Below are 22,941 nucleotides of genomic sequence, written 5' to 3'. Positions count from 1 at the left end.
CATACATGCAACCCTTATGAGCTGTAACATGTAAGTTTTTGATTGTTCAGAATATTTTCACCAATATGTCAAGATACAATACCGCTGAAATCAAATTTGACGTTAAATAATGATCTTCTTAATTAACAGTTTAACACCATGAAATTTTATATATCCTTTGCAATATCAAGCCCAACTACATCTGGGCCTAAATATATATATATATATATATCCAATTTAGGGCGGGTAGGGCTCCAAGATTTCACCCAAATTGCATCCATCTATCTTTTCTTTTTTGTTCCCCAAACAAACACAGCTTACTCACCTCGCTTCTTTTCTCATCTCAAACTACAATACAATCTGCCCAGTCTTCACTATCACCGGTAATCCCCTCACACACACACACACACACACACATATATATATAGACACATAATATGTAATATATATCTGCAGTTTCTTGAATATTAATTTGAAACAGCTCATTTATGGTTCAAGATTTTTATATTTAGTTAAAACCCTAAAGTTTTTTTTTTTTTTTAACTGTTCAGTTGTAAATTGGAATTTAGGGATATTTACAGATGTACCCTTCAAGAGGGAACCATAGTTATGGTCAACAACAGCAACAACAGCAGCAACAGCAGCCATACTCTGCCCAATCTGCTTATGCTCAAAATGTAAGCTTTTTTATTTGTTTATTATTATTTTTGAATTATGTTTATGTTTTTTGTAATTTGTATGGTGTATTGATGTAAAAAGGATATAAATTTGGAAGAGTTAAGAACATTTAGAAAAGAATTAAAAGAATTTGGTTTAGAGGATTCTTCTTTTGGCAGTTTTGTATGCAAGATTCTTGTTAGAATATTATCGTATGAGAATCGAGATTGTATTTACACACTAAAAGGAAAATGTTATTCCAGTTTCGTATTGTTTTATAGATTTTAGCTGGGATTGGATTACGTCTCACTCACATCTGCGTGTATATAGGATCAAATCGAATGAATATGGTTCTTAATGTAGAAACTAAAAAGTGCGGAAAGTATGTTTTTTTTCTTAATTTATGAACATAAAGTTTCAAAGTAATGTATGCACAAGTAGGTGTTTGTTTTTGTTTCTATTCGTCAGTTTGAAAATTTATGTTCAACGGTTTGAAAGCAGTTATGTTTTTACGCCTATTTAGAAAATACAATCTGTGGTCTTCATATGCAGAAGCAATTTGAGGAAAAAATACGAACAAATTTCTCAAAAGATTATATATTTTGGAGTTACGTCTAAGAAGTGGAACACTATAAAAGCAGGATCTTGATATTGGTTAAAAACTTTGACTTTCCAAAAGGCAAAACAATCCAGGCTCATTTAAGTTGGGGTTGTAGGGTTAGAAGTTGATGTATTCACCTTTTTTGACATACCAAGTTTCCATTATCCAATATCGACTTAGTGATGATGTCAAAACTCAAACATCTCATTTTGGGAATAAGATATCATCATATCAAACCTTTTTAGAGATCTTTGGTTTCTAAATGCTACAAAGTGAGGGGTGTAAGAACTTGAATACGCCATACACGTGTGTTGTATGTACTTGTAATTATATTTGCTGACATTAATATATTAATATATATATATATATATATTTGTGTCAACAATGAGGTAGTCTATTTTTATTTATTTATGCTGCTTTCATTGGTTAAATTGTTAATTTTTGCAATTCTTTTGATTTATGTTTCTCACCTCTCTTTTATCTGGGTTGAAGCTGGGGCCTGATGGTGGGGACTCTCAGATGTCCATGTCTTCACGTCGCGCAGCCATTTTAGCTGCTCAACCATCTGCTGGAAATCATTATGGTGGTCAATATTCTTCTGTGTATGGGTCAATGGGACTTAGCAGTTCTCTACAGGTCAGGGAACATACAGTTTGCTTTATAAAACATGATTTTTCAAGTCTTATTGAAATTTAGATCATAAAGATAACCATATGTTCACTTTTGATAGTGTTGCTCTTCATTCATCGAATTAAATTTCAAGTAACTTTATGTATACTTCTGCAGGCTTCTGGTGCTGGTTCAAAAGGATCTGGATCATCTGCCTTAGAAGCTCGAAGCGGATATGGTTCAGCTATGCAAGAGTCACGAAAATATGCTTCTGGGGATTACTCTGTGGTTAGTCAAAAGTATGGTCAAAAGGGGGAGCTTTCTGATTTTCCGCCAGGGGATAGACGCCAATATGTTGAACGTGCTGATGTTAACATTGTTCGAGATTCACTTAACGAGCCTGCAACTCGGTTTGCTGATTCGATTGGTTATGGACATCATCATCATCAGGTTTTTCATCATATATCTTACTTGCATAGGTTGTTAATATTTGTTACAGGCGACAACACGGGCTTGTTGGGTAATGGGTTGGTTACAAAAGTTCAAAACGGACTGGATCCAGTCAGGTTGATACATAACCACCCTTTGTCTATGTCTTTTTAATGCGTTAGACATGATTACAATAATAATAATTTACAATAGAGTATGAATCTTTCAATAAATTAACTTTGATGGCTGTGTGCATTAAGAATAGTCATTGAGATTTTCATCCTGTTTGAACCATTTGACTTGTTTCATGATATTTGCGCTATAATATTTGATGATCATTTGACTTGTTTCTTGATATTTGCTCTATAATATTAATGATCATTTGACTTGTTTCTTTATATCTGCTCTATAATATTAATGATTTTGTGTCCAATTGTTACTGGAACAGGCTGACATGTATGATCGATTGGATTCTGCATCAGCACTTCGGAAAGAATTGTTACAGGCCCAGGCACTCCAACCTGCTTCTATTGAAGGGAGTTCTAGGTAACCAGTTCAGACTATCACTATTTTTATTTGAATCATGTATCTTGTGTTTTGAATTTTTCTTCTTTATTATTATTCTTTTTTAATGTGTAACTTTATACCGTGGTCATTATGATTAATGTTATTTCTACATGTGTTCCCTTCATGTTGTGCCTTTCTGTGAATGAGGAGCAAGTGGTTACATGACAACCTTCTTTTAAGACGAAACTATTTAAATACAAAATATTAATAATTTGATGTCTTGAGGCACTAAGTAGCAAAAATTTCTGGCAGACAATCTGATTATCTAGCAGCTCGGATGGCTACTGTTCGTCATGCGGGTCAAGAACTTTTACCTTACAGTGGGAGACTCGATACGGATCCAAATACTCTTTCAATGATAAGTGGTCTATCACATCGTGCACAACATGCTCCGTCAATACTAGGGGCGGCCCCAAGGATAGAAATGGATGATCTTGTGTATACTCATACTTCTGCAAATCCTGGTTATGGAGTTAGCCTGCCACCAGGTAGGGATTACGGTTCAGGAAAGGGTCTTCGTAGTACGCCAATCGAGCCCGATTATCTTTCACGTTCTGCTTATGCAAGGCTTGATGATCGTAAAGAACGAGATGAAGAACGTGAAAGAGATCGGCGTAGAGATAGAGAGAAAGAACGGGAACGGGAACGGGAGCGTGAAAGGGAACGCGAACGGGAAAGAGAACGTAAGAGGGAACGTGAACGTGAAAGAGAACGTGAACGGGAAAGAGATAAGGAGAGCAAACGTGTTAGTGAAACAAGGCGTGAACGCACCCCTCCAAGAATATCTAGGGACCGAGGTGGCTCATCATCAACAAAGCCTGACAAATCATTGAGACGGGAATCACCACATGTCGAAGCTTCACATAGGTGGATTTTGTTGCTTAATTCTGTTTGCATAGCTGATAGCGTCTTTTGCAGCCTTGTTAGACTAACATTGTGTTCTGTTATATGATGAAGGCGTCGTTCACCCGAAAAACGAAGAGATTATGTCTGCAAGGTAAAAAGGCACATAAGACTGTTTCGTTCAGTGATTAAATTTTTCTCGTCTTTTTGTTAAGTTCCCCTGTTCTTGGGTGTCTGCCCCATTATGACGCATTCATTCTGGTTACATAGCTATTATTCAAATCTCGTTTTTGGTCTCTCTGTCTCTCATCAACACCACAATTGGCATTCTTTTTTCGCTCATCTTGTATTCTCAACCCCTTCTATCTATTTTTTCAATGCCTCTATAAATTTGTAGAACCCTTGTGGGCATTTAGATTATAACTTTATGGTGATCAGAGTTAGTTTTGGGTGAACTTTCTGGCTATTGTATTCTGAATTATATCTTTCATTTCTTTCTGGAGTTTCTTCTCAATCGATATGGGATCCGAGCTCCAAGAAGACCTATGCATTGATTGAAGTATTTTGACACATACTTGGCTTATTTTTCAGTCGTTTTAAAGCTGGGAAAACGATGTACTTCAATATTTGATAGCTTCTAGTGTCATCTTTGCAGGTTTATTCTTCCAGCCTAGTAGATGCAGAGAGGGACTATTTGTCTATTGATAAGCGGTATCCTAGGCTATTTACTTCACCAGAATGTTCCAAGGTATGTTGCACTTCTGCACAAATTACTCTTTTCCCCATATTTGACAATAACTCTAACGTTAATCTAATGCAGGTGATTGTTAATTGGTCAAGGGACAACCTTAAAATATCGTTGAATGTTCCTGTGAGGTATAATTTAAGTCGTATTTGGCACTAGTAGCATGGCATCTCTTATTAAGAATTAAATCTATGGTCAATGATGTTTTAAATTTGTGGTATGTTTTTGTTAGTATTTCTATCTTTGACTCCGTGGGTAGTAGTTTGGAATGCTGGATATTTTTGTAGTGCATGCTTTGAAGAATAAACATTGCAGGACAAAAGAACTTAAACCATTTCTTGTTATGGTTTAACAGTTTTGAGCATGATTTCGTTCAAGATGATACTGAAACGCAGCATAACGAGGCATCCATTGCAACTAAGATGGATGTTCCTTCAAAATCAGAACATGGAAGTATTCGGTGGAATGCAAAGGTGAATAGTTATTTCTCAGCAAATGGCAGTAGCTAGTTTTGTATGATGGTGGTAACAATAACAATCTTATTAACTCAAACCACCCAACGTACACGATACTTTTAATCATTAGTTATAACTGAAGGGAAAAATAATGATATGAATCTATGCTGCTGTTCACTGTGTAATCATTTTTCTTTATATGGTTCAGTTGGTATTAATGAGTGGCCTTAGCCGAAATGCTCTAGAGGAGCTATCATCTGATAGAGATTATGATGACCGGATTCCCCACTTTTGCAATATGCTAAGGTTTGCTTGTCTTAAAAATGGGAATTCTTTAATTCCCATTGGAGGATTGTGGGAACCTTCGGATGGCAATGATCCTTCAGTAGACAAGTCATCTCTGGTTCAGACAGCTATTAGGTTGGTTGGTTGGTTTTTTTTTGTTTTTTTTTTTTGCATACCAAGTTGTATTATTTAAAATTATCTCGCCATTCCTTGATCAACTTGTGATGTGTAGGCATGCTAAAGATATCACAGGACTTGATTTGAAGAATTGCAAACATTGGAATCCTTTTCTAGAGGTAATATTCAATTGTTGTCAGGTGGTTAATTTATGTGTTGCATTTAGCATTGAACAACTTTTTTCTATGTTTGCAGATTCACTATGACCGAGTGGGGAAAGACGGACTTTTTAGCCATAAAGAGGTCACGATACTCTATATTCCCGAGCTATCAGATTGTTTACCTTCAGTAGATGAATGGAGGGATCAGTGGCTTGCTCACAAGAAAGTTGTTGCTGAGCGAGAGTGTCTGCGTGCTCTTAAAAAAGAGGTTGACATATATATATATATATATTTATTAATTTTAATAATCTTAAATACAGTTTGATAGAATAAGAAAATTTTCTCTTTTTCTGAAACTGAGTTGTTTCTTCCGTCTGTTCCATTTATATAGAAATCTCAAGACAAGAAGGAAGAATTGAAAGGTAATATATATATATCTCATTTATGCAACTATTGTACATTAATCTTTTGTAACGCTATCGATTCTGCTTAGATAAGGAATCCGTGAAAACAAAAGTTGTGAAGAAGGATGTGAAACCAGTTAAAAAGAAAGTGTCTGCACCCTCGGCATCAAAAGTCAATGAAAATTCAAAAGCGAAAGTGAAGGATTCCGGAAAAGAGGTAGGTGAAAGCAATGCAGAAATAGAGAAGAAAGATGAAAGCAATAATTCTGGGAAAAAGGATCAGGTAGAAGTTGCTGCTGTTCAAAAGACTGGTAGTGGAAAAAAGAAGATTATAAGAAAAGTAGTGAAAAAGAAGGTTGTCGTAGGGAAAGATAAACCTGAAAAGGCAGCCGAACAAAGTGATGCATTAGATTCTAAGGTGGTTGTTGACACAAGTATAGCGGAAAATGCATCTAAACAAACTGATGCATTAGATTCTAATATGGTGGTAGAGACCACTGGTAATACTTCTACCAACACAGAGGCAGCTGGTCAAAAAGAAGAGTCAACTGGTGATCCTCCTTCCAATGCTAAGACTTCTACAAAAAAGAAAGTTTTTATTAGAAAGGTTCCTGTCAAGAAAGTTGTAAAGAAAGAAGAGGAAGGGACACAATCTGAGGTGACACCTGCTAAAGAGCCAGAGACTTCTGAAAATAAACCAAAGAATGCAGATACTGGTAGTGCTGGTAAAAAGACAACCGTTAAGAAAAAAATAATTAAAAGGGTTATGAAGAGAAAGGTTGTAACTAAGAATGCCAACAATAAGGATAAAGTAACAGACGATGCAGCAGTGACTATCGGGGAGCAAAGTGTAGTCTCTGGCAACCAGGAACCTGAAGTCAAATTAGAAGTCAACGAACCAGCCTCAAAGTCAGAGGCTCCAAGTGTGATGGTCACTGAGCAGAGCAAGGATGGGGGTATTTTAGATGAAGTTGAAAATAAAGGTGAAACCAATAGTAAAAAGGAAGATACTAAAAGTAAAGTGGATGGTGGTTCTTCGTCTAAAACAAAGACCAATAATGGAAATAATGAAAAATTAAAAGATGGTGAGAAATCGTTAGAAGGGAAAATGAAAAAGGAAAAGATTGTTAAAGATGAACCCAAGGGTAAGGAGGTCAAAGATAAGAAGAAGGATGGGGAGATTCCTCGGCATCCTGGATTGATTATCCAAACAAAAGAGAACAACGATTCTAAAGTAAGTGGCTTGTTTATTATGTTTCTTTAAAGAAATGTTTGCTATTATAGTTTATGTGTATCATGGGATATGTTATTGTGGCAGTTGCGCTCATTGTCACTTTCACTGGATTCCCTCTTGGGTTATGATGATAATGATATTGAAGAATCAACATTTGAGGTGTGTGATTTTCACAGTTATTTTCCCCCCCTCTTTTGTTATAATTACATCAAGTTGTTTGATTACAACCTACATTAGTACATTTCCTTGTCTAATTTTTTTTTATTATGGCAGTTATCATTGTTTGCTGAAACATTTTATGAAATGCTTCAATATCAAATGGGTTCTCGGATCTTAGCATTTCTCCAGGTTGGTTTTAATTATTACCAGTTAAATGATTTACTATATATATTTTTTTTCATTTATCTTATTTCTGGTGTCTTTTATGTAATGCAGAAATTGCGACTTAAGTTTGTGGCTAAAAGAAATCAAAAGAAGAGACAGTTGGAAGAGAGCGCTGATAAGGAAAAAAAGAAAACACCTGCTAAGCGTTCGAAGACTGACGATTCCAAAGTGGAAAACAAATCAGTTAAAACTGAATCAGTTGAAGAAACAAAGCCCGAGGATGATAAAACTATTGCCAAGGTGGAAAGCATGATTATTGAGAATGTAGAAAACACGAAGGAAGAAGATGACGAAGATCCAGAGGAAGATCCTGAAGAAGATCCTGAGGAAGATCCAGCAGAAGATGCAGAAATGACTGATGCAAACCCTAAAGACACAGGGAATGAGGCAAGTGATTAGATTTTAGTAGTTTATAAAAAGTTTACTTTGGTGCTGAAACAGTAATTTTAATCTGTATTATATGGTTTGTAGTAGAGTGCCATCTTATTTAATTTACTTTGGCAAGTGGATCAAGTAATATGCTTTTTCCATAAGGCTGATCTGTTGATCTGATATCAAAATCTGCGATCTGTTTAACAGGAGCAGGTTAAGGTTGAGAAAATGGACATAGATAACAAGTCAAAAAGTGTGAAAGAAGAGGTGAAAGTTGAGGAGGCGAATGCTAAAGAAACTGTGAATTCTACTCTCAAGTCTGAAGATGCAGATAAAAAAGAAAAGAGGAAGGAAAAGACAAATAAAGTGGAGATAAAAAAGAAAGAGAACATTGACAAGGAGCTTTTGCAGGCATGTTCTTTTAAAACCTCATTGCTGAAATATTGTCATAATTTTCTTCAATTAACCCAATTTATTTGCATTTTCTTTTGAATCAGGCTTTTAGGTTTTTTGACCGGAATCGTGTTGGTCACGTGAGGGTAAGTCGAGTTATCATTAAATTATGTTTCTAGATTTCCTTGTTCATGTGTGGTGGATTTACTGATACATATTGAATTCATTTCTTTTTAGGTTGAAGATATGCGGCTGATCATCCATAATTTGGGGAAATTCTTGTCCCACAGGGATGCCAAGGTAAAATCTCTTTTCTGACCAATATAGTATCATAGTATGCATTTTATCTCAAAACTAACAAGGATGGGTTAGATATGAAATCTGCCTTAAATTGAAAGTTATAAGAAAATACAAAATACTTAATAGTTTTCAAATAAAAGGAAGCTGCAATGTTTGACTTGTATTTTATATGTCAGGATCTGGTTCAAAGTGCATTGCTAGAAAGCAACACTGGGAGGGATGACCGCATTTTGTATAATAAGCTCGTGAAAATGGAAATCTGAAGTGAGATAGATTGTAGTTCAAAGCTTGTTAGTTTTGCAGCGACGCTTCGTTGATGGAATTTACATCAGCTTCTGGGCGTGTGTACCTTTTTAAGTTATTCATATGTGGGGCCCACGACAATTGTTAAGCAATTCTAAGAGCTTTACTTTTAGGTACTTTTTAGCTATTTGAAAGACGATTATCAAGTTGGAACTTTATATTGATTGTTTAGGTTGATGAATAACCGTGTTTCAGCAATTTCTAGATCTTTTTTAGGTATCTGAAATAGGATTAAGAAGTTGAGTATTCATGCCCACTATTTCAATGTAAAACAGGTTTATTCATTGGGTTATCTTGGAGGATGGGAATATGTAACGAAGTAATATTATAGGGAGAAAGATTCCCTCAAGTTATTTTTATTACCTGAGACAAGTTAGGGACATCTTGACCCTTGATTGAAAATCAAGGGCTAAGATTTAATCATTATTTTTGAATCTTGACTTTTGATTTTCATCCAAGGGCCAAGATTAGCCTAACATGACTAGTCATGTTAGAATCATCCCCTTCTAATATTATATGCATCAACTTAACAATCAATCAATATACGGTTGGTAATGGCAATGCCTTCTATTAAAATGTTACGCACACTTTCTGATTACTCGTTGCACAATGGTTATCTTTTAATATTAGATTCTGTACTGCTGTTTAACTCTTGCTTTAATCGTAACATGTTTATATAGATCGCCACGGCTTGTGATTCTTGTTGGGTAATATCTTGATTCATGATAAGTTGATAACTAGAAAAAAAAAGTTAGATACAACAATAACCATATATAAGTTTGAAGTAATGATGAATTTGATTAATTTTGATAGGTCTAAACATATGTATAAAAATTTAGTGCCGATACATGGATTTTACTTGTATCCTTTACTAATATTTATTTTTTTAAGTATATGTTTGAGCACACCAAATTAGACCCATTTTTCATATCATTTTCCTTATATTATATCAAGTTTGCATTAAGCATATAAGTTACTTGGTTCATAAGTTTTAAAAAAGAAGAAAAAAGGACATTTACAACTATTTAAAACTAACACTTTCCCAAAGCTTTAGACATTATTGGCTGCTTTCTGATTTCATAAAAGATATTCTTTCCGAAAGATTGACAGTAAAAGGTAGTCTTATGCTTTGTAAGAGTTGCATTTTCTGAAGTAGAGAGCCAAAATCTTCCTCTTGATTTCTGCAATCAGTCGAGTAAGTTATGGATATTGCTTCGGTACACGATTATTTGGTTAGAATGCTACAAAAGCTATTTAGAAGAGAGAAATTGTTGATAGAAAAACTCCTGGAGATGTTTTAACTAGCATACTTATTCGGTTACCTGCAAAACAACTTGCTCAAATGAGGTGCGTTTCTAAACCATGGAATGCCTTTTTATCTCAACCTTGCTTCATAAAATCGCATCTTGAAAATTCACTACACAACAACGATGAAATTCTCTTGGTCTTTAACGAACAGTTTCATTGGAAGAGTGAACCATGCATAGCACACCGCACTAGATCTCCCGTTATCAAACTTTTTGATCTCATTAAGTTACCTGTTGATTTCCCAGATCCTGATAAGCGTGAAGAGGGCACTGTTATTGGTTCAGTTAATGGCTTAGTATGTTTTTCTTGTAGAGAATATAATACTCATGTCATTCACATTTGGAACCCTTCTCTATCCGCTTTGATGACTCTCCCTCCATTTGCTTATCCCTGCCCTGGTTATAAACACTTTTTCGGGTTTGGGTTTGATCCCAAAACTGATGATTACAAAGTTGTTAAACTTGTGAAAAATGAGACACTGAGAGCTGATCCACTCTTTCGAGAATGGCTGCAAGTTGAGGTGTACAGTATGTGAAAAAGTTGCTGGGAATTAACTACCGCAAACTTTCCTTCTAACGTTACTGGCATTCTCAATGGACATCGAGTCTGTGTAGATGGTCATGATGGACATTTCCATTGGCTTTGTGCTTATGTTTCTGAAGGGATTAAGCTCCTGAAGATAGTAGCATTTGATTTGGGTGAGGAGACGTCAGTGAGATCTCTCTTCCAGATTCCATTACCAAATTTGAAACAAGTCGGGTCATTAATATGTACATTTTCTCTGGAAGGCTTTGTGTGGTGTCACGCACCAGAGGTGGTGTATTTCAAGTATGGGTGATGAATGAGTATGGGGTTGCGGAATCTTGGGTGAAATACCATATGCTATCAAAGTTAAATGGTACCAAAATACTACCAATTGGATTCACATCAAATAATGATTTTCTTTTTGGATCTTTTTATCCTTAAGTCTTGTACAATCCAGATACATCGCTGGTTAAACGCTTGGGGACCGATGCTAATCCATTCTTTAAAACCAGGGTTTTTCAGTATGTCGACAGTCTTGTTTGGGCAGAAACTACGAAGTCTGGTAACACCACTTGCAACGTCTCAAGTTAAACTTTTGAAATGCAGCGTCAGTAGGAGGGTGAATAGTAAAAAGGACTACAAACAAAGACATCAGAGTGACTATCAAGTATATGTATCAACAACTTAAGATGATTGATACATAATTCTTAGTTAGACATATAAGGTCAAGTATCGATTTTTCATGTGTTATTTCTAGACTTTCATTTGTTCAGATGTCGTAGTTAATGTTGTGGCTATAACTTGTGTTACTGGGCTTGCCGAAAACTTTTACCTCATCTTGATTATGAGTTTTGTACAGAAAGTGTCCTGCTCAACCCACAGCCTAACCCGTACCAAAAACTTTACCTGTTTTGAACCATTGCCCAACCCGATCATATTCCCCCTTTGTTTTAAGTTCTATATTACTCAAATAGCATACTAGTTGTTATCGTATTTGGCGCTATTTGATTATAAAAATTTAATTTATGTTGAAAAGAAATATTTTTGGGTGAACCCGACCCAAACTGTTTCAACCTGTGTATTTTTTTTTCCACCTGGGCCCTTTTGGCTAGTTACCCAACCTTTCCGTTTAGAGACCTCTACTTGATAGTCTTTATACAATGGTCATGGCTATCTCTGAGTTTATTGTCCATTTTTGCCTTTTTTATGTTGTATTTTTCCAACAGAGTTTCTTTTATTATGATAAATTTATACTATAACTGTATGATCTATATACAAACTTTGTGCCTGTTATTAACACAATTTACTCTCTTTCCTTTAGCTTCATCTTTATTATCCTGCTCTAAAAGTATAACTTAATGCAATCAAAACATTTACAGTAAGTTTGTTAGTATTGTTCATCTCTATGAAAAAAATTATTCCGAACTATCGATTGGTTGCTTTCATACATAAGGGATAAAGAGATTTGAAACCAGAATATAGATAGGCATATGAATATATACAGAGCAGGAGGCTGGAATCATTGAGGAGGGAAAACAGTGTAGACTGTTTGAACAATAGTGAGTGCAAAAAGCAAAATTGCAGCAAGAACTGACAGAATCGCCCATGGGCTCCTGAAATACGTGTGTATGAGATTTGCACGCCACTCATTCCATGGCTTCCTGCAGTAACTATGAACCTGCTTATGAACGACGTCTAGTTCACTATCTGGATCCAAAGTGATATCCTTTGATAATGAGTTAAACAGCTTAGCCACTGCCTTATCACTGCCAATTGCATTCTGGATTATACCTTGTGAATGCAAAAGACTAACGTCCCTCGCATTATCAATGATATTATCCATGAAAAATATGTAAGAAGTCACCTCATTTCCAGCCCCGACATGAAGTCTTTCAAAAGCTATCAGGTTCAAGTACAGTGACTCAGTTGCATCATCCACCATTACCGGCGGAAGCTTGAGGACCCCACCTTCAAAAGATATGCCTTTTAAGCTTCTTGTTCTGCTTTTCCTGAATCGAATTCCTGCTTCATATAGCTCTGTAGCTGATCTAACAATCTCATCACCTTCTTCTATGACTAACCGATGGTAGGACTTTGTAAGCGTTTTCTTCTTGTGGTGTGGATTCTCCCATAGTAGGCTCTTTCGATAGATATCCAATGGATGCAGGCATCTCCCCTTTTTTGCGACCCGAGTGTAGGGTGAGCAGAATTTTTGCACCATTTTGTTTACAAGCTCTTCATCATGCTGCAAAGTGATTTAGTCAATTGTTCTCTTTTAGTATATGTCATCATGCAGGATATATCCAACCCACTTACTAGGATTATATGCACATAGGTAATAACAACATATTTTATGTCACTTTTTTATGAAGTAATGTAATTCTATTTGTCCATATTTGACAAAATATCTTGCATCTTAAAATGATGAAATTTTCTGTTATTTTGTGTAAAATGACAAGAAAAACATGCTGCTTATTTGTGGAAAGGAAATGATGCCTAAATTTAGAATTGACCTGAAGTAGGCTGCTATTTTGTGCAGTTAACCCAAAAACTAAATTCAAAATATATGGCAATTTAGAAACTATCCAGTATACAAAGTCAATCACCTGGTGTGGGTCGTTTTCGTGTTTTGTAACAGCAACAAGCGTGTAAAGAAGCAACATGGGTAACTGGTTTTCGAGCATGAGCATATCACGTTTGAGGTAAGGCATGATATAAAGCTTTCCATGTTTGCTGAAAACCGGATCATTGGAAGCATAATCATCAACATCTTCTGCATTACCCATATCACCATCTTCGGTAGTGGAAGCACGCAAGATTTCTAACATGAAACATCCATCCAAGATCATCATCTTTACAAACCCGAGTGTATCTTGATGCCATTTATGATCAAGTGAACCATATGCATGCTTGAGATCTTCTACGATGCCCATTACAGCTTCAACATAACATTCAAAAGGCTTCTTGTATCTTTTCAAAAAGTGAAGGAGAGCACGCTGTTTGTTCTCTTCCATGGATTTTAAATTTGGGTCTCCATAATGGTATGGCCCGAATGATACAGATTGTGGCTTGTATGCTCTTTTGTTTAGGTCGGTCACAGAAGAGGGAACACGGTAGATTGAACGTTTCTTCCATTGCTCCATTTCCGTCGATGAATCCCCCATGTTCTCAAGTTCTTCATTCACATTCATCACCCATTCATTTTCTCCCATTTTACTTAGTGGGTCCATAATCTTTGGATAATTTTCGAATATTAAAAAATAAAAAACAAAAGTTGGGCTGATGAATTAATAGTCATACAGAAATTTTTGACCTCAATTGGTTTCTTTCATCTCAGTTGGTGTAAGCTCATGAAGCAAGTAAGATATATGAAAATACATGAAGACGGTTTTGCTTTTAGTTTTTTTTTTATACTATATATATAGATGTAGCAATGTTAAAGACTACATATATTAGAAATGCTTTTGATAGATGGATTCAAAGGGATGATGTTCTAACCTTCATAGGAAAGCAAAGGTAGCTAGATTTATATGCAAGTAATATGTTTATAAATTTCTTTTCATGGGTATATTTTGTACCTTTGTGTCTTTTAATGGAATACCTACGATTAGGATCAATATTGTTTCATGTTCTTTTGCAACACAATTTGTTTTATACACGACTCATAATGTCAAAATGATCTACAATATTAATAACTATCCTATTCAATTTGGCCGGGTATACACTAGTTTTATTAAAATTATTTATGTTTGGTGTATTAAATGATGATGAGAAGTATGGAAGATTGGAAGGTATAAACGTTCAGGAGAAAAAAAAATGGGGGTGGGATGTATGTGTATATGTGGGATGGGGTGGCGTGGTTAAAAGTGACTTTCATATGCTGAACTACCAGATTATATCTTGCGTGATACACGGATAAATATGTATAACTAATAAAATATCAAGTTTTATGGTATCATATACTGACAAATTGTAAATAAAAAGTATTAAAAAAATGCTAATGCTATATTTGTTTAAATATAATTAAATGAGTTAAAATATATGTAAAAAGATTTGCATGATGCAGATATAAATACAGGAAACAGAGATTCTAGTGATCAATTATCCACATACCTAATATTCATATTATATTTTTTTGTATTATTTTATTAGTTTAACAATATTAAATAAAATATATTGAAAAACAATGATATTGTCATTTTTATAATTCTTTAATTATTATAGACACCATATACCGATCAGAATTATCTTTTATTTAAATATCATAAGATATTAAAAGATGTAAAATTATATACTTATAATTATAACATTTTTATTACGTTATAGGATAATAAATGTAAATATATATTTATATATATAGTCATAATCTGATAACAACAATAAAAAAAATCAAAAAAGTGATTTTAAAAGATAAATATAAAGTTTAGGTTTTATTTTTCATAATTATATCATTAAATTAATTATTTTCTATAATTATAAAATGTAGGAAGTTATTTTCCATAATTAATTACCATATTTAAACTTATTATATTAAATTTAAATCTAAAAAAGTTATAAAAGGTATATGACATCAACATTTAGATCCAATGGTTCTAGTTAAAAGTTAAGTTTCATTTAAGAGTACAAACTTCTCTATTTTGGAATGAAGGTTTCTCTTTTATATATATTTAGAGATTTTACGTTATTTGTTTCCCTTTAAATTCAAATTTAGTTTTCAAAAAGATATTAATTGCTTTTTTCAAATAAACTAATTGAAACTAGCTACCTCTGAGAGTCTGAGCTCTTCAACCAAATATTGCCGTAACTCCAGGTTACATCATGTAAAATATATTAGTTAATTTAGGCATATAAGTTAAATGTTAATTCGAGTTAGACTAGAGTTAAATATATGTAATGTCGGGTTTTACACTACAAGAACGGTCATTTATAGATAATTTTAGCGACATACTATTCAAAGTGTGACATAAGTAGAGACTCGTTTAGCGACAATCTTTTTGTCGTTGTCGCAACTTAAGTCAGAAAACGAGTCGCAAAGTGTGTCTAGTTTACAAAGTCGCAAGCGTTATTTAAGTAGCTATTGCGACGTCCTTTAAATGTGACGCCATCGCTAATATGGCGACTTAATAATAAACAACGCTAATGGTGTCACTCGTTTTCTAGCATTTTGTTTGTTGCTAAAACCGTATTTAATTAGTGATGTCAACCGTTATATTTCTATTTCGATGCATAATGTTTAATGACAGTCAATAAAATTTAGGACATAATAATTTAGATAAAAATATTTGAACACAGACTTAATTCATTTTAAAGCTCCTTTGCATAAATAAATAAATATAATAAATTTGAGTATCTATAATAATAATAACAATGATCACAATAATAATAGAAAATAATAATAGCAATAATATACGGTAGTAATATAATAATACAACTACAGAAATGATTGCTTTTTATTTTTGTTACTATTATTAGCTAATAATCCTGGGTTTAACCCGGACACTAACTAAAATTTTAAAATTAAAAAAAAGTTAAAAAATATATGTAGTTTTTGTAATTGATATATCATAACTTTGTTTGGAGATATTAAGTTGGCTAACATAATATATATGTATGATTATTTATTGCATTAACAAAACTAAAAAAAAGAAAATTTCACAATCAAAAAGTAAGAATTTAAAATAGATATTTAGTAAGCTAGCTATTTATTTTTAAATATATTACAACATTAAATATGACATATGACATCCTAAATAAAATAAAACCTTTTTAAAGAAAAATATAAACTTGCCACATAATATTTTTTCTAAAAATAGTCTAGAAGACAATTCTTCTTTATTATAATAAAAACATTTAGTAAGCTATCTATTTATCTTTAAATATATTACAATATTAAATATGACATCATAAATAAAATAAAACCTTTTTGAAGAAAAATATATAGTTGACACATAATACCTTTTCTAAAAATATTTTTAGAATACCATTCTTCTTTATTATGGGTCTGTTTGACAAAGGGATTTTAGGGGTTTTTAAAGGCTTAAAAGCCTTTAGCTTTTAAAAATAAGTTCCTTTAAAAATTATAACCCTATTTGATAATACATAAAAAATCAAAAACCCCAACCCAAAAAACAAAAGATATTTAAAATAAAAGATTTTGTGCCAATCATACCTATATATAAATATGTTTGTTTCCAAGTTCCAACCATTTACCATCCCAAACCATGTTTATATTAAAATCATGAAGTGAAGATTTATCAACTCTTACATGTATCCAAATAAAAATTAGCGTCTCCACCGGAGCTCCAATTTTCAGATATATTAAACTCTTAAATCCATCCACAGCAGCTACATCGAGTAACTCCACCTCACAATCGCATCTCCACCGCACAGAACCACTGTCATTAACGGTAAGAGTTGAAACCTTTCTGGATTTAGTTATTTATATGATAAAGTAACCTATATACCATCTCGTATATTTATTTGCTCAATTTTGGGATTTTTATATTTAGTTTCTCAATCTGTGTTTGCTTATTTGAGTGATAATATTGTTTGTTTTGTGATACAAATGAGGTGGTTTTTAGATTGGTTTGATATCGAGTTAGTTCACCAGATTGCACATAAACTGTTTGATCAAATGCCTGAAAGAAAATACATGTTGCTAGTGTCGCTTTAAGTTGATTCACTATTGCTAACTGTTAAATTGAGTTTTGCTCAGTGTGTATATAGTTATTTCAATATTGTGGGTTTGAGAAAATGTCTACTTCATTTTCAGTAACTGTATCCGGAACTTGGCTCCATTCAGTGTACTAGTACCTAGTATTTATAAGCTGCTTGTTTATTTCTTTGCTCGGTGTTTGCTATTTATTCGATGTTTTACTTAGTAAGTCGATAATTAACTCATTGTTTTTCAGTATGTTAGGCTTTTACAATTAGTCACCTGCGTGCTCGTTGTTTGAACATATTGAATATCTTTATAAAATTTGAACGTGTGGAGGGCTAGAAGGTAAGGGCATTGATTGAGAATGATATCTTGTTCTTACTATAATGTTAAATTCGTTATAGTTACTTGGAGAAATGTATAGGTAAAAGTCGAGTTATAATTAAACTAGGAAATCTCCTAGATTTCCCCTCTATATAAATAAATAAAAAAGGGGGGGGGGGGGGGGTTGGGAATTAATTTTTACCATTAAACATACGAAACGCTTGGTTAAACAAATAAGGGTCTTCGGTCATCTCTAGATCTTCGATTTAATTTCTTGTGAGTCTGTCGAATTAAAAGTAATAAGCACAAGGTGGTGTTCGATTAGTCACTAGTCAGAAGGTGTTTGGTATACTTAATATATTCAAGACAACATATTTGACTAGCCATTAATAAAGGGTGTTGGATTTAGAATATATTAAGGCTAATTAGTACGTGGCATCATATTTGACTAGCCTTTAAGCTTGGAATTTTAGCTTACAAGTTTGTTTCTTTTCTTTTTTGTTTTTCTGTAAAACAATATAGAGGTTTTGTGAGGGTTGTAGCTTTTATTCGACTTGGTAGATCAAAGTTGCATAAACTGTAGGTGTGTAGTTTTTGTTGGGTTAATATTTGTTTCTAAGGGTTTATTAATAACCTTAGGGTATACAAATACAACACATATAAGGGTTACCCGCGTTTGCACACGGGTTTTTAATCTCACAAATATTCCAACATATCATACGGTCTATCTATTTTGTTTCGGGATTCTATATAGTACTTTTTCATTACAAATACACATATCTAATTCTCTCTCGATATTTTTTTTTGTCAAACAATTGATATCCATCTCTAAGATTGACGTAGACAGAAAATGAGATAGATAATTGATTCTGTTGATCCAAATGAATGCCAAAAACAATTTTTTTAAATTTTCGTTGATTCAAATAGAATATCGAAATTTAGAGATTTTCTCACTACGACACACGTACACATGTGATTAGGGAAAAAATTGATTTTTGGTTTCTTCAAGTCTTATCATTTTCTCGTTCGAACGGGCCCTAAAAGATAAGTGGGCCGAAAGTTATTACGGAAACAAAACTCAAAAAAACCCGAAAAACTTAAAGAAAGGCCCATAACTTATGGAAAATGTTGTTTTTGGGCCTGAAGACTGAACCAAACCGCCTTTAGCCGTTTGCAACTTGATGCTCTTCTTTCCAACGGTTGTTTCAACGGGTCACATGTCAAAAACGATGCTCCGTAGCTTTTTCTTTTGCATGTGTGCCTGCATCAACGTTACATGAATTTTGTTCAATGGATATATATATGTAGCGTTTATTTAGTAAATGACATATTGTTCCCATCCCTTGTTGTTTTATAACATTCATATTCATATATGATATATGCTCAGAGAAACACTTTGCTGAGGCTCGCACAACATATACATGATCGAATGGCCGACAATGATAGTGGTCTTTCTCTTGTACAACAAGTTCTAGATAACATGATGACTCTTCGAGAGAGGCTTATCCGCGAAGCACCAGAACTAGCAGCCAACAATGATGGTTCCATAAGAGAGATGCTGGTCCAAAATCATGAACTACTACGAGTAGCTGCCGGACAGCATGCTTAGGTTGGGTTTATCAGAGGACCAGATTTTGAAACATCTAAAAGTGAGCACGATACAAGAAATTAAGATGATCAACCAAGATAAAGAAGTGAATTCTACATGTGCTATTTGCTTAGGTGAATATGAAGAAAACGGGACAATGATAGGGACATTAGATTGTGGACATGAGTATCATGAACAATGCATCAAGGCATGGCTTTTAAACAAGAATGTCTGTCCGACGTGTAGGGCTGTCGCGTTGAAAGTATGGATCGATTTGGAGTCTTAACGACGACATGACACAAGATCGAGGTCGAGGTTACTGGAAGTTAATTGGTTACATAGTGACTTTTTTTTTTTTACCTTTGAAAAACATGTTTTAATTAGTAACATGTAACATGAATTAGTATTGGTGTATGGGATATCAATCTTCTCAAGATTATATAAGTGTTCATCAGTTCATGAATGAGTGTTATGAATTTTTCCTCTAAACTATTTAAGCAATTGTGTAAATAATATCATAGTGTCTCAAAAGTTTAAACCGGTTTGTTTGTTTAAAGTTAAACTGAACTTAATTAAAAAAAGATATTTAATTAAAATTTTTTTAAATGTTCGAATAGCTAGAGTTTGTTCGTACGTTCCACTTAATTATCGACACCTACGTTTTTTTGGGCAGATTGCCATTTGAATTTTTAGGAAACCACGAAAAGAGAAAAATCTAATTAATAGGAATAAACTTTGTCCTCTCAAAACTTGAACTCGGGCATGGGGAGACTAGATATTAAATATCTTTTTCAGTTTTGATTACCTGAAGACTAGATATTAAAACTTTTACATGTTTTGTCTCAATGATTACCTAATCCTAATCTATTAAGTTATGAGTTTTATTTTTAATTTTGATTGATACTAGATATTACATATCTTTTTCAAAAATATTATTAAATTAAATAAAAACTTTAAAACCGAAACAAATTAATCTATCAAATTATTTATGTAAGAAATTAATGGATCTACTCCTAATATGTCACAACTCCTAAAAAAGATACAATATGTATAACAAGAATATATATATATCGTTCACACGAATCGTTTCATCAACTAATTTCTCCAAACAATAACGTATAAACATACGGCGACCCGTTCCATCTATCCATCCATCATGAATGAAGTGATTCCTAATCGTATCAGAATCGGCTTAATTCTACCAAGAACAACGTTCAACGTCCCCCTCCGATTATCGATATCATGGATGAAAAAATTCCTGATCATGTCAGAATAGGCTTCTACCCGCAACGACGTCCTCCTCCCCCTCCGATTATCAATGTGGACGAAACAATTCCTCTTTATATCAGAATCGGCTTCTACCCACAACTAGGAGAACATCGTGAAGTGGGTAATTGTGCTATTTGTTTGTGCGAATGCAAAATAAAGCTAGGAGAAGATTGAGACAGTAAAGTGTGGGCATACATACCATAAAGAATGTATCCAAACTTGGCTTTTACATATAAATATTTGCCCAGTGTGTGTAGAGGACGTGGGGGCCAGGGCCCCCTAGGTTTTCGCACATCAGTGTAGTCTTATCAATAATTCTTATGAAAAATTTGTATGCATAGCTCCCCTAATACACTGAAGATTTAAATTTACTTAATTAGTAAAATTTCAAGCTGTATATTTATATTTATGGTGAATCTTTAATTATTATTATTGCGATTTTGTTTGTGTTACATGATTATCTAAGAGGCCGGTTTTTCTTTAGTTTTGTTAATTCTGAGTATTAGTTTATAAAAATTAGGCTTAATTCTGTTATTTGGTGTAAAGTGTATGATATGATCTAGCACTTGGGGATAAATGTCATGTTTCATCAGAAATCCCGATGTAACGATGTAATGATGAAAGTGGCGGCGACGAATGGTGGCCGCGGCGGTGGTGAGTATGTATGTGTGAGAAAGAAAGATATGATTGTGTGTTTGATGTGTCAAGGCGATTAAGGGTATTTTGGGAATATATAAAAAAGTGAGTACAATACAAGAAAGAAAGATGATCAGTCATGATATACAACTGGATACTACATGTGCTATTTATTGCTTGGGTGAATATGAAGAAAGCGGCGGGACGATGAAAGGCGGGGGACATTAGATTGTGGACATGAGTATCATTCACAATGCATCAAGGCTTGGCTTTTACACAAAAATGTTGTCCGACGTGTAGGGCTATCGCGTTGAATGTATGGATCGATTTTGATTCTTAATTAACGACGACATGACACAAGATCGAGGGCGAGGTTATTGGAAGTTAATTGGTTACTTTTTACCTTTGAAAAACATGTTTTAATTAGAAACATGTAACATAAATTAGTATTGGTGTATGAGAGATCAATCTTCTCAAGAAGATATATGTGTTCATGAATGAATGCTTTGAATTTTTCCTCTAAAATATTTAAGCAATTGTGTAAATAATACCATAGGCTTTCAAAAGTTAAAACCGGTTTGTTTGTTTAAAATTTACCTTAAATGAACTTAATAAAAAAATACTTAAATTAAATATTTTAAATGTTTGAATAGTCAAAGCTTGTTTGTTCGTTTATCGACACGTACGTATTTTGGGCAGGATGTCATTCGAATTTTCAGGAACCATGAAGAGAGGAAAATCTCCTATTAATCCGTGACACGTGAACATAGTCTAAAACCCTAATGGGAAAACTGAGATACCATTGAGACTTTTGCCTCAATTATTACTTAATTTATTAAGTTAATAAAAAATATTTATTTTATGACTTAATCAATTATATCTAATACCCCCTTATAAAGCAAATAAGATTTAGACATTCAACATATTTTTCAACCCCAAAATACCCTCACTTTACTTCTAAAATTCCAAACTTAACCTTCCAAAAAAATAGCCCACACCTCGAGTCAAACAAAAAATACCCCACCGAAACAAAAGCCCACACAAACGAAGAAACCCACCGGCGCTTCCCTCCCCCTCTCTTCTCTTCTGCTCCGGCGCTCTGCTATAAATTGGCATCACCATTTGGCGCACATCTTCTATTATCTTAGGCAGATTTTTTTATATATGCTGCTTTTGATTTTATATATGTGGTTTCGATGATTTGATGTATGGCTTCTTCATTGTCTTTTGATTTTCTATAGGAGCAAAGCGCCAGAGCCGGGGTGATGATCCACAAGATCTATTGATGGGTTTCGTCTATTGGCGTCGCTCTCGCCGCAATCTACAACTCCAACATAAATGGAGCAACGACCATCATCGATCGAGAAACCGCTATCGTCACTATTACGGTACAATTTGTTAATTGATTTTATATCAGATATGAAATTTAGTTTGTGTAATTATATACTAGCACGGTACCCGCGCAATGCGGCAGTGGTGGTCGCGAGGGCGATCTAGTGGTGTCGTCAACGGGTGGTGATGATATCGACTATTGGTGTCTTAGTGGTGACGGTGTCGAGTAGTGTAGGTTGATGTAAATGTAACTGATGTAAAGGTGGTGATAGAAATATTTTGGAAAATAAAGAACTCATGGTGGAAAACTGGAAATTAATTCATAAGGCTAAAATGGTCATTTTGCAACCTTTTTTTTCAACAATGGTGTATAATTTTTATATAGTAGTATAGATTATATATTAAATGATAGGAAAAATTTGCGGCAAAAAAGAAAGATGTGATGCCGATTGCGAGTGTTTAT

The 22,941-nt window shown here is 33.9% G+C and overlaps 3 protein-coding genes across 4 annotated transcripts; 2 read left to right on the top strand and 1 right to left on the bottom strand.

Annotated features, from left to right (window-relative positions):
• Positions 1 to 263: 263 nt before the first annotated feature.
• On the top strand, positions 264 to 9,084 carry LOC122601891 (protein SHORT ROOT IN SALT MEDIUM 1-like). Of its 2 annotated transcripts, none has more exons than XM_043774633.1 (22): positions 264 to 362; positions 549 to 656; positions 1,730 to 1,873; positions 2,024 to 2,296; positions 2,724 to 2,821; positions 3,095 to 3,709; positions 3,800 to 3,839; positions 4,341 to 4,433; positions 4,506 to 4,561; positions 4,786 to 4,903; positions 5,094 to 5,305; positions 5,403 to 5,466; positions 5,543 to 5,716; positions 5,840 to 5,870; positions 5,942 to 7,086; positions 7,171 to 7,245; positions 7,360 to 7,434; positions 7,522 to 7,857; positions 8,050 to 8,253; positions 8,340 to 8,381; positions 8,473 to 8,535; positions 8,712 to 9,084. In XM_043774633.1, the coding sequence occupies exons 2-22, from the start codon at positions 561 to 563 to the stop codon at positions 8,796 to 8,798; spliced, it is 4,041 nt and encodes a 1,346-aa protein (XP_043630568.1). In that variant the 5' UTR covers positions 264 to 362; positions 549 to 560; the 3' UTR covers positions 8,799 to 9,084. The 2 variants fall into 2 exon arrangements, with proteins under 2 accessions (XP_043630568.1, XP_043630562.1); XM_043774627.1 differs by having other exon boundaries at positions 531 to 656.
• A 1,096-nt stretch (positions 9,085 to 10,180) lies between these two features.
• Positions 10,181 to 10,984, top strand: LOC122591567 (putative F-box protein At1g47790). Its single transcript, XM_043763829.1, has 2 exons — positions 10,181 to 10,673; positions 10,761 to 10,984. The coding sequence occupies exons 1-2, from the start codon at positions 10,181 to 10,183 to the stop codon at positions 10,982 to 10,984; spliced, it is 717 nt and encodes a 238-aa protein (XP_043619764.1).
• Positions 10,985 to 12,078: 1,094 nt separating this feature from the next.
• On the bottom strand, positions 12,079 to 14,041 carry LOC122586070 (UPF0481 protein At3g47200-like). Its single transcript, XM_043758177.1, has 2 exons — positions 13,278 to 14,041; positions 12,079 to 12,916 (listed from the first exon to the last, which is right to left on the bottom strand). Exons 1-2 carry the CDS (start codon positions 13,899 to 13,901, stop codon positions 12,191 to 12,193), a joined length of 1,350 nt encoding a protein of 449 aa, XP_043614112.1. The 5' UTR covers positions 13,902 to 14,041; the 3' UTR covers positions 12,079 to 12,190.
• Positions 14,042 to 22,941: the final 8,900 nt, after the last annotated feature.

Source organism: Erigeron canadensis, chromosome 1 (assembly GCF_010389155.1).
Source record: "Erigeron canadensis isolate Cc75 chromosome 1, C_canadensis_v1, whole genome shotgun sequence".
NCBI classification, from domain to species: domain Eukaryota; kingdom Viridiplantae; phylum Streptophyta; class Magnoliopsida; order Asterales; family Asteraceae; genus Erigeron; species Erigeron canadensis.
The sequence above is the reverse complement of the archived record's forward strand: the minus strand, read 5'-3'. Positions and strand labels throughout refer to the sequence as shown.